The sequence below is a fragment of the Antrostomus carolinensis genome, unplaced genomic scaffold (genome assembly GCF_000700745.2).
Source record: "Antrostomus carolinensis isolate BGI_N321 unplaced genomic scaffold, ASM70074v2 scaffold15328, whole genome shotgun sequence".
Taxonomy (NCBI): Eukaryota; Metazoa; Chordata; class Aves; order Caprimulgiformes; family Caprimulgidae; genus Antrostomus; species Antrostomus carolinensis.
Genome location: NW_010335127.1, coordinates 1 through 14,577, shown reverse-complemented (window position 1 = coordinate 14,577; position 14,577 = coordinate 1). Strand labels below are relative to the sequence as shown.

General features: G+C 41.5%; 1 protein-coding gene across 2 annotated transcripts; it reads right to left on the bottom strand.

Annotated features, from left to right (window-relative positions):
* Window positions 1–134: 134 nt before the first annotated feature.
* CNDP2 (carnosine dipeptidase 2) lies at window positions 135–12,625 on the bottom strand. Of its 2 annotated transcripts, XM_010174443.2 has the most exons (11): window positions 12,538–12,625; window positions 11,464–11,607; window positions 8,850–9,012; window positions 7,185–7,273; window positions 6,061–6,261; window positions 5,459–5,543; window positions 4,753–4,913; window positions 2,678–2,842; window positions 2,020–2,161; window positions 1,270–1,417; window positions 135–846 (listed from the first exon to the last, which is right to left on the bottom strand). In XM_010174443.2, exons 1-11 carry the CDS (start codon window positions 12,595–12,597, stop codon window positions 777–779), a joined length of 1,428 nt encoding a protein of 475 aa, XP_010172745.1. In that variant the 5' UTR covers window positions 12,598–12,625; the 3' UTR covers window positions 135–776. The 2 variants fall into 2 exon arrangements, with proteins under 2 accessions (XP_010172745.1, XP_010172746.1); XM_010174444.1 differs by lacking the exons at window positions 7,185–7,273; window positions 8,850–9,012 and having other exon boundaries at window positions 521–846; window positions 12,538–12,597.
* Window positions 12,626–14,577: the final 1,952 nt, after the last annotated feature.

The window sequence follows — 14,577 nt, the reverse complement described above, 5'->3', positions numbered from 1 at the left end:
ATTCCCAGGAAGTACAGTCTCTGTAGCCACATTGCTCATCTGCCTCTATAGTCATAGAAGAGATCCTCCCAAGGTACCTGAAGCTGCTTTCCCTCCCAAGTCATTACTTAATCCTTAGGGACAAAGAGCCAAACTCTAGAGCATGATTATTTATTGTCCTTTTAGGGAATACAAAGGCAGCTTTACAAAAAGATGGCCAGTAGTCATTACCACAGTGAATTTTGTTATAACCTAATTCACTGTAAATTAAAACCTGCAGGCAGGTATAAACTGTAAGAGACAAACTGTTCTTCCAAATCACTCAGTTAAGCAAGATAGATGCCTCACTACAGCTGGAACACATTCCAGTACAGCTCCATAATCTGTCACTGACTACTTCCAGGACCTATCCAGGAATAAGAACCTTAAACTTGGCTGGCAGTTCTGCAACTGATGTGGCTGCTTAAACAGTTGAAAGCAAACTGTTTCTCCTGGCTTACAGGAAAAGCAGATGAATACAGCAAACCACAACTTCAAAGTGATACAGAGGGGACAAAGATGCAGTTCACGACTGCTGGCCACATAAGGACTAGTCTGCTTCATTTGAAGAAAGCATTTAAAGAAATATTTTCTGTACACAATGTTCTTTGTCAAGTGGAACTGCATGCTTCCCTCTCCCCCACCAAAGCAGTGGAGTGTTGGTGGAAAAGGGGAGCCATGTAAGACTTGGTAATTGATGACAGTTTATAGGAAAATTCAAACTTCAGATCCATAAGCCAGAAAGTAAGGTGTTTAACTTAGTCCTTCAGCTGGGAGACTTCATAGAGGTATGCACCAAGCATCTTCACCCCCTGGATGTAGTTATACCTGGAAAGAAGAGAGCTTTCATTAGCATTGTCTTAGTTTGAGCTGTATTTCTAGCAGTTGTGCTTTTTGCAGTATCAGTCCTATGCACAGACACTACAGGCATTACTGTTGAATGCAACAGGCACCATTCTCAACTTCCCTGCACCTCCCCTGGCAAGAGAGAAATGCTACCCTTGGGGAGGGGGCAGCCAAGCTTGGAGACCAAAGTATAAAAACTCCTCCTGGTTTCAAGCATATGAAACCAGAAGCAGTAATGAGATCAAGATCCAGCTACAGACTAGTTACCCAACCAGTCATTCTCTGCTAGGGAGAAATGGCACTTTGCCTTCCAAGAACTAAAGAAAAGCAACAGCTGAGTTCTTATTAGTCCTGCCAAGACCCACAGCACAACTTAGCCCAGCACAGGGATAAATGTTCTCTTACCTATTTAGCTTCTCATTTTGAGAGTGGGCACCATCATCAGCAGCACCAACAGGAAGCAGCATGACATTTTTGCCAGTTGCTTCTTGAAAAGTAAGGGTAACAGGAATGCTTCCTCCCTCTCTCGTTAGGTCTGGTTCAACTCCAAAAACTAGAACAAAGTGATTACTCCAGTTAGTTTGGGATTACATTTGTTTTCCCAACACAGATCCTTACTGCTGCTTAAGCAATCAAGTACCAGCCACTTCTGTACCATGTGCTGGACAAATCTTGCTGTTTCAATCAGCTAGACTGTAGGAGATGCAGAATTGTGGCATTTGCCCCACTAGATGCAGTGCTAGAGTACCGTCACTTTCAGAGTTCAGTTACACAAATAACACTTGATCTGAAAGTCTGTTGGTATTCCAACACAAGTCAGATTTGCTCTAGGTGCCCTAGCATAACTGATTAAGGATGCTAGGATGACTAAACATTGAGGGCTTTGGCTATGCAATGATCTGAACTAGACAGATTCATCCTTACGTAAAAGGAACACCATCCCAATGGACTTGTTCCAGTGTAGTAGGAATGAGCTTGGTTTCAAGTTTATTTCCTTCCTCTACCTCTGACTTGAGTTTAAGGATTGTACCACATGTTTACTTAGTGAGCCAAACTTATTATGTAAGTGCAGAACACTGCAAACATGATCTCCTCAGTATTTCTTGAGGTGCTGGAACAAAAGCTTTAGTCTTTCCAAATGGAACATCCACTGACCTGTTTTCATGGCCCTCCTACCAGCCATGTAGTGGGGATGGTTGAAGTCTGACACCCAGGGTTTTCCACCATGGCCTAAGTATACTCTGAATTTGTTGGGGCTCTGCAGCTCTGCAAACTTTTTGCTCACATAGTCTTCAACCTAAACATTGAACAATTTTATCTACTGTTAGCATCTGTATGAGCATCAGTAAAGACTGTATATTAAAAGCATCTTAGGGACTTAAAGTCACTGCTACTGCACAGCAATACTTTTCCTAAAATAGGCAATACATAGGAATAATATGAAATAAGAATATTCTGAAGTCAGAATATCTCCTTTAGGCAAGTTAACAGGATACTGTAGAACAGTTAGCCAATATATCAAACTCTTATGCTTTTAAATATGCACTTCAGGCAATACAACTGCCCCACAATGAAATCAGCATTTATTCCTGAGCTCTTTCTTCAAACTAGTTAAGAGAAACTGAACAGCCAGGCCACAACAGTCCATGTGGGACCATACAGCAATTCTGTTATCTGAGTCGAGATGCTGAACAGGGAAGATGGTAGCAAAGTAAGTTACCACAGCCACTTTAGAAACCAGAAATACTCCTCCCACAGGCACAGAGAACAGTTCAGAGACTGTTTTGAGACCATCAAATCCATCTCAACATACATGCTTTGTGACTTCTTCAGGAGTCATGTTTGGCACAAGTCTTATTGAGAACTTGCCAATCACTTTCCTAGGAATCACAGTCTTAGCTCCAGAGGCTGAGAAGGCTCCTTCAATACCATGGAGAGACAAGGACGGATATCTCCACCTATGCATGAGGATATCTTTCTGCAGAAGCAAATGGCAAGATGCAAGGTTACATGAAGTTTGACAGACTTCCCCAAAGTAATAATTTCTTCAATCTAATAAAGACTTTGCAAGAAACAGCAGCCCATTCCAGGCTACCCAGTTATAAACAGAAGCTGTTACTCCTATTAAGCACATATTTTGATACAACAGCTGGGTTTTCAGCACCTTAAGAGATTCAGTAGCTCTAGTTTGGCTTTCTCCTAGTTCTATGGAACTTACAGGACATGACCAGTCTGCTTATGACAGGACATAAACACCACTTATAAAGTGCTCAAGCACAGCATGTAGGGATTGTGTTGGAAGCTCTAGTCCCCACTGCCATAAGTGACACAGGTGCCTTCATCACTGAGTCACATGCTTATGAAGATCACAAGTTTCAGAAGCCTCACCACTGTGCAGACAGTGTGCTCCTGTTTATATCATCAGTTGCATTAAACTGCCTGAACTTGAACTCCAGGTTGATTGAGCACCATTGGCTTTTTCAAAGACATTTGTGCATTTTCCTCCTTGTTGCCTTGGACACAGCTGTTCAGTACACTGAATACTGTGAATTAAACATATTTGTGTCCTGTATAGCTACAGTATTTCAAACTTGAACTTCACTGCAAAGATTCAGGAGACTTAGAAGTTTTGTGGGCTTTAATGTTAACAGCTTGTTTTGTTCCAGGTACAACCCACCTCTAATCTTCTCAGATAATTTAACTGTCACTATTAAAATCTTCCAAGCACACTGTTTCTTACCTGGAGATTACAGCCTTCTCTCTCATATCTCCCCTTAGTCCTAAAAGGCTTCCTGCACGCAGTTAGAACACCCTTGCTAAGTTAAACTAGGATTTCAGTCTAGCTAAGGCTGAACAGATTTAGTTCAGTATCATATATGAAGAGTATCTTGCCAGCTCCTTCTTATATAGAAGCTATATTTCATCCATTACTTTATAGGACAAGGCTAAACAAGGAAGCCTGTGGGCTGTGATATCAACCTGAGCATGTAACAGCAAGGTTGAGCATATAAAATTGGTCCTTATAACTATTTGAGTTGTGTGTAAGGTGTCCTTCTGACAATATTAAGACAGAAGACACACCTGCACATTTAAGCTTGCCTTGTTTCTGCTTTTTGTGATAGATGTATTTACATCTAGGGTCTAATGCTTTAAAATTAGTATGTAATATCTATACCTTGCAAAATTCAATGCTTTTAAAAGTTTTCATTTGGAGAGCTCCCAGGACGAAGATTTGAGAACTTAAGCCTTGAGTTTATTGAACTTGAGCCTCCTCAAAGATTTGGGTGGCTGTGTAGTTCGTGGCTACAAAACAGTCCTTGCTTGCCAGGTCTAGGAAGATGTTCAGTATGGCAACCTCAAATTCATGATGACTAGATCTCAAGCTGTTTCCTCACTTTGAGGAGTCAACTCTATGAGCAACTACTTTATTTCTGATAACTCATTGAACTTCTCACAGATGTAGGAAATCAGATGATTTGCATGGATGTGGTATCTGACCTCTGGAAAAGTACTAGCAGTTCTTATCTAGCATTAAGATAACAGCACTAGACAAAGAAAGTTATGTATAAGTTTGAAGTGCTACTTATGCATAGACTAAGGAGCAAATTTAAAGTTGCCTAGACTGCTTGCCTTAAACATGGGATAACCTAGACAGTTTCCAAGCACCTAACACTTTGCAGAGGAACTCCTAGTGTTAAGTATGCAGTCAACCATACAGTAAGTAAAATTATCTTCAAAGCAATCTCACCATTTTAAAGACACCAGATGAATTTTCTGCCTAATAAATTACTTGTTAACTACACAAGTATCCACAGAAGCTTGTTTCTGTCTTCTAATATAGTTTGAAGTAAGACAGCTAACCAGAGTAGAGGAAGGAATACAGCATACCTTTGTGTCATGCAGCAGTTTTGTTGCTCCTACATCTTTTGCGTATTCTTTCAGGTCAAAATCAATCTTCTCGTATAGTGTCAGCTCCTCATCAGTAACTGGTGCCACTGCTTCATAAAGGCCTGGAATGAGGATTTTACCTTTCTTGTCTACAAGAGAACCTGTAAACAAGCACCTAATATAAGGATTCAACCAGAATAAACAAGATATCATTGCTGGAGACACCTTCCCTGGGAAACAGAAGTCTTTGCCTTCTGAAAACTGTTACCTCCTAGAGCCTGTACCACTAAGCATGGAAGGCACTTACAGAATGTGCAGCTATCCAAAATGTGTACTTCCTTCCAACTGCATTTAATTCTATTGCTACATATTTGGCTGGCTGTTGAAGGGAGGATTCCCAAGGAGTTCAATACAGCATTTGTAGAAAAGTTTGCAGAAAAGAGCTGACTGAATTAACGTACAAGTTTGCAGCAAGATCTTTAGGGGAAGCTAAAGTAGACAGAAAACTTCTTGGCAAGACCTTCCTCATATTTCTGAATGTAAGGCATCAACGTGTTTTATGTATACCTGGCAAGCACCACCACATTGGTCACTGCTTTGCTAGTGGAAGCAGCACTTAGGAATCCCCCTCACTGCAAACAAACTCATGCTTCAATGGCTCTTGCTCCCACTTTAGATGCATTCAGCAAAACCTGTTTTTTCTTACCCATTAGAGTAATGAGATCTGTCATGGCCTCATGTACAGAACCACCATAAACTCCAGAGTGAAGGTCCTTGTCACTACATTCCACCTGGTTTGAAGTGAATGAAGATTCAGGTTAATTTCAGCATGAAGACACTTTCAAATGCACAGAACAGTTTTACCCTAGCTTTTTGCTGAAGGTATTTTGAGAATGTGTCTGTTTTTGAAACCAGACCACTCGGTTGTAGTACATTATAGCAGATACGGTTTTTCATTGCTCTGTGGAGTACAAGCCCCTAGTACTGACTGTCTCAACCTTGAAGACTTCAGTAGTGACATCTCTTCCTGCATTGAAGAAAATATCTGGATGAAGATATCTATGCCATGGGAATCCTGCAGTGAATGTTCTTGCTTATCTTGCTTCATACACTTGAAAGCTATCTTCCCACCCAAGTATCATATAGGATAGTAAGAGGAAGATATTTAGACAATTAGTAAACACAGTTCTACTTTAGTAGTCAGTTTCACCTTTTCTGAAGAAAAGCTATGGCATAAAGAAGTTACCACTCTTCTCCAGTAGAAAAAATCAGTTTAATACTGGTTTTGCAGTGTATTTCAGCACTTACCTCTATGAAGTAGTAGCAGATACCCCTCAAGCCATAGGTGATGCAAGGCTTCTTCTTGCCTAGCCAGTAGTTGTCAGAAATACAAACATAATCCACATCTTTGAAGAAAGTGTCTTGCTGAGCAAAAATCAGTTCATCAAGGCCTTCAGATCCTGATTCTTCCATACCCTCTAGGCAGAACTTAACATTTACAGGAAACTCCTTTGAAAGTGAAAAACAAGAACAGATTAAGTATGCAAAAACACTGGACTCCTTCAGCAGTCAGTAATTTTCATCTGTTACAGACAAAGCAGAGAAATGGACATGAGTAAGTTAGTTCCATGACTGTGTATAATTAACAAATTCCACTAAGTATTACAAAGTTTGGACTGCACTTACATTCAGGGCACTTACACCACCCTTTATTTGATGGAATTCAAACTCTTCAAAAAAGTTTTAACTAAACTCTAGAACAACTTGTTCCCAATCCTCTTAAATGTGGGAACAGGGCAGAGATCTGTTGCCAAAGGTAAGTCACAGGGCTAGGAAAACTAATATTAACCACAGGAATTGAATGGCACAGTAGGAGTCAGAGCTACCCTGTCTGTCTAGTCTAGCCTATTCTGTCCCTAGACAGCACTTGAGAACTGCTAATTATCCTCAAAACTAAAAGCAACTTGTCTTGCAAGATAAAGCAGACATCCTGAGCTATTTCTGTTTGCACTTTTCCTTGAACAAAAGCAGCCAAATGCCCAGTTTAGCATTACTAAATTAATCCCTTCCGAGAGCTCAGTGGCAGTGGAAGATTCTTTGCTAAAGGCCAAGCTAATTTGACATCCTTAGATGAAAATGATCACATTTGATTATTCCTCCTGCTCCAGATGCTTGCATATGTATTTTCCTTCCTACACATTTTGTTAAAGCAGAAGTGTTTAAAGTGCAATCCAAGCATCTACAAGACTAACTTGTCAGCAAGTCAACTCAACCCTAGTGGGACATGAGGGAATTTACAGGACTATTGCATCATTCCTCCGATCAGCTGAATAAGCAGGCTTGCATCACAAGGGTTTGTGGCTTGGATAGCATTTATTGCTAGACTTAGCTGTATGTAAAAAAAAAAAGTAGGATACATTCTGGGCACATACCTGGTTAGTTTGTTGATAGGCCTCCAAGGCATTCAGCCACGCAAGCACTGGACCTTTGTCATCTGTCGATCCTCGCCCATACAGCTTTCCTGTAGGAACAAGATACAAATTAACCACTGTGGAGAAAAACTAGGATGAAGCTTCACTCGCCCCTTGCCTGCAGGAGAAAACATCCTTTTAGATAAGCTTTTTGGCCCTGCTTATATTAACTTTCATTTCTGATTCTTCTGAAGTAGCAGTTTTACACCCCACTTCATACACACATGATAGAGGGATAGGTACAGGACTGCAAAAGCTTGCCATCTAGAGAGCTGCCCCACCTCTTCTGCCAGCTGCTCCCTGGATAGGAGCTGAACATAAGCCTGGAAAAGATATAACTCTGTCTTGGGCTAAGTTCTTCCCATATCTTTCATGATAATATAATTTTCTACAAACACAGCAGTAAGTACAAAAACAAGCTACCTCCTTTTAACAGAAACCTATCCAGTGCTAGCTTCAATTCAGTAATTCTTTGTTTGAAGAGTAAGACTTCAGTAGCTAGTGACCAATCACTTCTCTGGATTCTCCAGATAAATGTGAATCTCCCCAGAGATATTCAGGCTTTACAGGCTGAAGTTTTACAGGCTACAGGAAAATCCCAGGAAATGTAGCACATGGGATCACAGTGGCAGCAGATAGTGCTGCACCTCAGCTGTGGCTACAATCTCTAAGCACCAGGTGCAACCACAGTGACAGAACAGGCCAGACAGCTTGCAAGGTAAGGAGTCATTGGTAAATTCACCTCCTAACACTGCCAGGCTGCACACAGATAAGCCACAGCCTGGAGCAAGTCTAGTTCTTGCTATCAGAGGAAAGAATCCAACTTTGTAGCTTGGACTCTGCTATCTATGACCAAGTGGCCAGGTAGAAATACTAGTTACCACAGACACTTGTTTCCTTGGCAATGATTAATGATTCTGCAACAAGAATGTTAATGTCCTTCTATTCATATGACCTTTGACACTCAACACTGAGCAAATGAAACAAGGAAAACACTGTTGGTAGCACCAGCTTTAAACAGAAAAGAAAGTTTTGGTCTCCTTGACTGTTGTTTCAACAGGAGTTACTACACTATTTCTTCTCCATTTATGAGAGGGGGACACTTGCCTGGGCACTAGCTCTGTAGAACAGCTTCTGCAGCACTCCTTGTAGCTCAGCACGCAAATACAAGACAACACAGGGAGGCTGCAGTACCACCCCTGTCTCCAGGCATAAAGAATGTGTCGAGTGTTTGTCCCCTGTAGTGGTTCAAAATCCCTGCAGCCTGACATTACCTTTCAGGCACCAAGTTGTGGACAGCACAAGAAATTAGTTCTAGAACATCTTCCTGAAACAAATCATTACCATAGAAGGCAGCAGGTAAGACTTTGTTGAAGTTATGAGGAAGGTAACATCCAAGTAGAGTCTAGACTATCAGAAAAGAAAACAAGCCCTGAGAACAGCTGAGATTCTGCAACTCTACTTGTTTATCATTTCTCCTCTGGCATCTTTTATCTCAACAGTATTAAACAGGCACCCTTGTCTGTTCTTACTCTCCCCTTCCAATCAAGGGTGCAACTTTAAAACAGTTGAGAGATACCACACCTGTTAAGGTGCCCATCAGTTTGTGAAATCCACTGCTCTTACCTTCTCTTTCTATCAGTGTGAAAGGCTCACTATCCCAGCCATCCTCCAGTGCTGCTGGCTGAACATCCAGGTGACCATATACACACACCGTCTTTTTGTGTGGATCTGAGCCAAGTGTACCCAGAACAATTGGTGGTAGAGGGATCTCTGATCCATCAGGCAGCTAGAAATAGAAGGACAGAAGCTCTATGGAAATATGGGTTGTTGGAGTGGTACATTTTTATCAGATGACTGAATTTACTTCAACATTTCAGAGGTTACCAGATTAGGGGCAGAGACAGCCCAACAAAACTAAGCTACTTGAACTGATTGCCAGAAGCAGTGTGCCAAGGGAGGCATGACAGCACCATGCCAGTAAAGGTTTCCTGACAAGTCCCAGTAATAGACAAAGTGTTCCAAGCCACTCAGCTATTAGCTTTAAACTAACAATCCTACATCAGATTTTAGCAGAGCAAGCTGTCTGCATGCCAAACTGCCATATCTAAAGCTGACCTAAGCAAAAGTGATAAACTCTACTCAATATTGCATTCTGCATTGCCTGTCACTGCACTTTCATCCCATCCACAGTATAGCTTTCTAAACAAAAAAAATCCTGACAGTGGTATCGTTGAGTACAACACATGCCTACGCTCAAATAAGGTCAGTGTAACAGCTGCATTTCTCTACACCAGCCTACACTGTAAGCAAAGGGCAGGGTAGTGCTGATTAACTTAGTTCAAGAGGTGAACTTGGCTTAGCCCTTTGGAATATCCCATATGCAATTATCACACGCTGTTCTCAGTCAGCATGTATCTCCCTTCTGGTGAGCTAACACATACTGCTAGACACTGTTCAGCAGATCCAGATCAGCTTTGACTTTTTGCTCATATGGGCTCCAAGCTCCAATTTTTTAATCAACAAGTTACACAGTCCTTGGCCAGCTGCAGCTCTAAGCAATTAAGGCATTATTGGAAGAATTTACATTTACAGTAATCAGTACACAGTAAAAACTGCTGTGCAGTAGTAAACAAAGTCAGAGAAGACAAGTTCATCAGTTGCCCTACATTGTCCTTCATTGATACAGCAGCAATAATACACTGACTAGTTTTGTCTATACTTAATGTAAAAGTAAATACCAGTTAACTTAAATCCAGCTGCAAGAGTTTTCTAAATAGAAACATTACTTGTAATAAATTCTGTAAAATCAGTTCTTGCCTCCAAAAAGATATACTGATGGAAGGAAAAAGTTTGTCCCTGAATTAACTGAAACACTTTTGATGGGATTTTAAGCTGTAGACAGTAGCAGAGCTAGAATTATCCTACAGATTCCCTCCCTCTTGGGCACAAAAGTCAGTAGTTTCCCTTCTGGGACCTGTAGTGCTACAAGTGTATTCCAGTTGCCAAAAGCACAACCTACTCAGGGGGTCTTGATACACAGATTTCACTCAGCAGTCATTAGCACCAATTAGTGATGAGCTTTCAAAACCAGTAAATACTCCAGTACAACAGGATTTTGAATGCCACTACCCAAATATTAGTCTAAATTTTGTTATGGGCCTTATTCTGTGACATGTAGTGACTAGGCACTTCAAAGGGGGAGCATGTCAAGTGGATGGCTCTCTAGGATAAGATTATAGTTCAGATAGCTAAAAATAAGGAGGGGACTCAACTCATCCTATTAAGGATCCTTCTGTATCTGGTAATGGAACAGTGCAATCCTGTGACAAATGTAACAGGTCTGGAACACCCTAAAAGTCTTTTGGAAGACTTATTGAAACTTCAGTCAGTATCTTTACAGCCTATGGGTCTAAGTTCCAACACCAGCCTGCTGTTAGAAGTGCAACATTTTTGTTTGCAGGTGCTCTGTTCATGTTCAGTTGGAAAAGTATTTAAAATATACAGTTCAAAATGTAATAGAGCAGCTTAACTGATCTGAACCCCAAGGTTTACTATAAACAAAGGTTTTAACACAAAGGTGTCCTGTGTGGCAGGAAAGACATTATCCCACACCCCAACAGGCTACTGCCTTTCTAGACCACTACCCACAAGAGACCCTTGTGTGATGATCCTGACCAGAAGACCAGCAGGCATTAAGGAATTCGCAATCCACATGGCCTGAGAACACCCAAACCTGTGCTGTGCTATGTGGCAGATACAGCTTCGCCTTCCTGCTTGTATTGTGTTGTCCTTGGGCTGCAGGATAAACTTAGACAGTTGACTGTAGCTTGCAGGCAGTTCCCACTTGGTACTAGTGACTACAACACCTGCATGTCCTTGTTTTTAAACGTGCAGCAAGATTTCTCATGTGAATATGCCTTTTGTTTGGCAGTGGAATCTAACAGCTTGCATAAATAAAACAGGACAAGATTTCCATGAATGGGATCTGCACAGCATGCTGCCTGGATACCCACTAGATGCTGCACAGCTTGGGGCTCCCAGCACCTGAAGGGACATAAGGTTATCTATATTATCCTCTTTCTTCATAATGGTAGCTCTAATAAACAGTATTTTAAATGATACTTCATGGAGTCTAAATGCCTTTCTTACTGGCATCATAAGCAGCCACTCAGGTGCAAAACACCTTGTCTTATAAAAATAATTTTTCTACTAAGTTGACATGGAGATACTCCCATACCTTTTGTTTCCCAATATCCATAAGCTGGGTTGTGCCTCCCAGTCGCTCAATATCCTTCGCAGCGACCTCCATCATGCGTCTGATTTCAGCCCTCTTCTCTGGCCACGCTGACACACTCTGGATCGCCACCCATTCAGCCAGCCGCTTCAGAAGGACAAAGTTAAAGGTTTCACTATACATGAAATATGGCAGGGGAGGCACTATACAAATACAACACCTTACAATTCAACTAATACTGTTTTAGTCAAACTTCAGCAAATCAGCTCTGTCCTCTGCTCAAAGGAGTATCCCAACCATTGATATTACACTCAAAAGCTCCCTAAAACCTCACTTTCCCCTGCAGTGTAGCACAAAGTCTACAGATACAGAAGGTAGGCTTAAGAGTATGACAGCTTGTGTGTATTGTGCCTTTCTCGTTTCCATTCTTTAAGAATCCAGAACCAGCTAATATCCTTCAGGCTCCTCAGAAATACTGCTGTAGCTTTGTCCCTGCCAAGTGAGATCAGTAAGAAACTGCAGAAGTCAAGTAGAACACTTGGCATAGTTCTTGCCTCGGAGTTTACAGTTATATACCACCAAATCCTTCACAGGCAAAAGGGATTGCAATACAAAGTGTAATTAAATAGCAGGTTCAACAGCAAAGTACAGAAGGTAACTTCTCCCTCTGTCCCCCAACATGAACAGTTTCATATTAGAAAGCTTTATTCCAGCCTTGTTTATATCTCTCCTCACCCATCTCAAAAGGGAAGAGACAGTACAAACCCAGTTTGGCATTCAGGAGTTAGTGTCAAACTTCTCCTACCTTTAAGTAAGTCACTGCTTGCACATTTCCTAATAAATCTACCATGGAGATTTGTCTCTGAACAGAACTATGCCTAAACTTAAGAAACAAAGCTTTCTGGCTTAAACCAGTCCACCTGCTGCCTGCTCCCCCCTCTCCCCAATTACTTGGCATCATTCTGCTACTGGGCAGACTATATAGGTGTAACAACAAGCTTGAAGCTGACAACTTATCAACTTTTAATATCCCACAGCTATCTGTGCTGCAGGACAAAACACTGAAAGAAAACTTACCTGAACATAGAGGTCCTGATGTTCATCAATGTATTTAAAGAGTGTTTCAAGAGTAGACATCTTCTGAGCAGAATGGTGCTGAAGATTCTGTGACAGAAAAATACTTTAGCCTTCACAGGTTTCAGAAGCAACAGTCAGTAACCAAGCAGCCACAGAAGACTTTCACCTTTTAACTGCTAATGCCACACACCAAGCTGTGTGAATATAAAACTTGAGACCCCTCCCTCTCAAGAAATCACACAGTGAAGTGGCTAAACAGAAATATATTTAATCTCAACACCACTGTTTCTGCCTCACCCCCAAAATAACTGGTAGTTAAAGTGAGCAATCTTGTCTATAGAGATACTTCAGTCATGTACTTCACTTTACTGCAGAACTGTAGGCAAAACATGAAATCTACTCTTCAAAGTTACATTTTCTTACAAAAGTGCAACTAAGAAGGCAAGTAGTTAGGTCCAAGAAAGCACCACACTTTTCATTTGTGCTCTACAAAGGAGGTTAAAAGCAGGCAGCTTAAGAACTGTTTTCTTCAGCTTTAAAGTCCTGATCTGCCACTCAACCTTCCCCAAGAAGGTCAGTGAAGCCACAGGAACAGAAACCAGCTCCATCAGGCCATGAGCAAGCACTCAGTGACTAGTTCAGTGCCACCACTTCCTTGTTTTGTTTTAGTTTCAAATGAAGTGAGAAAATCCAAGACCTCTCCCCTCCTCAGTTTTGTATTCCTCACTAGTCCAAAATATGTATTTAAAAGACATACTGTCCACTCAACCAACAAAATCATCAAGCTTAAACTTGGGTCTCAAGTGAGAACTAAAGATACAGCACCTCCTCTAAGCCAGGAAAACAATGAGATTTACAAACATGCCTCCAAGTGCCATAACTCCAATGTCTGTGTACACTGAACAAGCATGTTCAGCAGCACCAACTGCTGTGACTCAGTATTTTGTCCTGTCAGCTTAATGCCAGATCCTTTAAGCTTTTCTTCCACTTCTACATGGAAGTCACAAGACAAGTATGATAGTTGTTAAAACATCTGACTGTTTGTCTTAGGATTTCTCGGAAAGCTGACTACTCTATATAGCTGAAACAAATACTTCCAAGCAGCAGGTTGTCCCACAGAACATACTGCCATATAACCACATCCTACCACCTCAAATCTACAAAAGACTTACAGAATGCATTTTCTTTCAAGCAGGGTTGTACTTACAGAGATCACTGATGTGGACATGGCTTCTATTTCATTTACAGCATCCATCAAGTTTAAATTGGGATAATGAGTTTTAAGCATCAGTTAAAACAAGCCCAAACCACCAGACAGCTCAAGCATTCTCTTCAATAGTTATGAATGGTGAAAACTGAACACCTTGAAAAGGACTATACAGGCATAACCAAGTTAAAGTAATGCTTCTCACTGAAGCCTGGTTTCCCTAACAAAACCCCACTCTCACATGCAGTTATGATTCATCTGGAGTTTTTCAGAGAAACTAGCACACAAGCATCAGCCCTGTGCACCTGATCTTCCCCTTCACTCAACCAGTTCCTATAGCAACACCAGGGCTTTAGCTTCACAGCAGTCACAAATTAAAACATATTACATGGAGGCTGATATTGTGTCCAACACAAACAAGATCTGAACTACTTGCTAAGTCAGGGATTACTTAAAGTATCATCTTAAACAGTTAAATATTTTTAAACAATAGAGAGGGATTGAATCACACAAGTTTCACTGTAGAGCTGCACGTAAAATCTGCCCCAGAGACCTTCAAACTTGGAAAAGCAAATGCAGCTTACTGGACAGCACGAGGCTAGATAGTCCTTCCTCTCCCCTCCTAAAAACCAGGGCTAGAAATTCCTGTAGGTCCTTCAGTCCGGCGAACCGAATCCTTCCTACCGCGGAAGAGGCCCTACAGCTCCGCCTTTTCGCAGCGCTGTACCAGCTGCGTTATGAACTAGAGAACCCCAGGGGCTGTCAGTGCACGACGACCACTCTGCCCTCCCCCTCCTCCCCCTCAGGCAAGAGGCGCGCCCCAGACGAGAGCA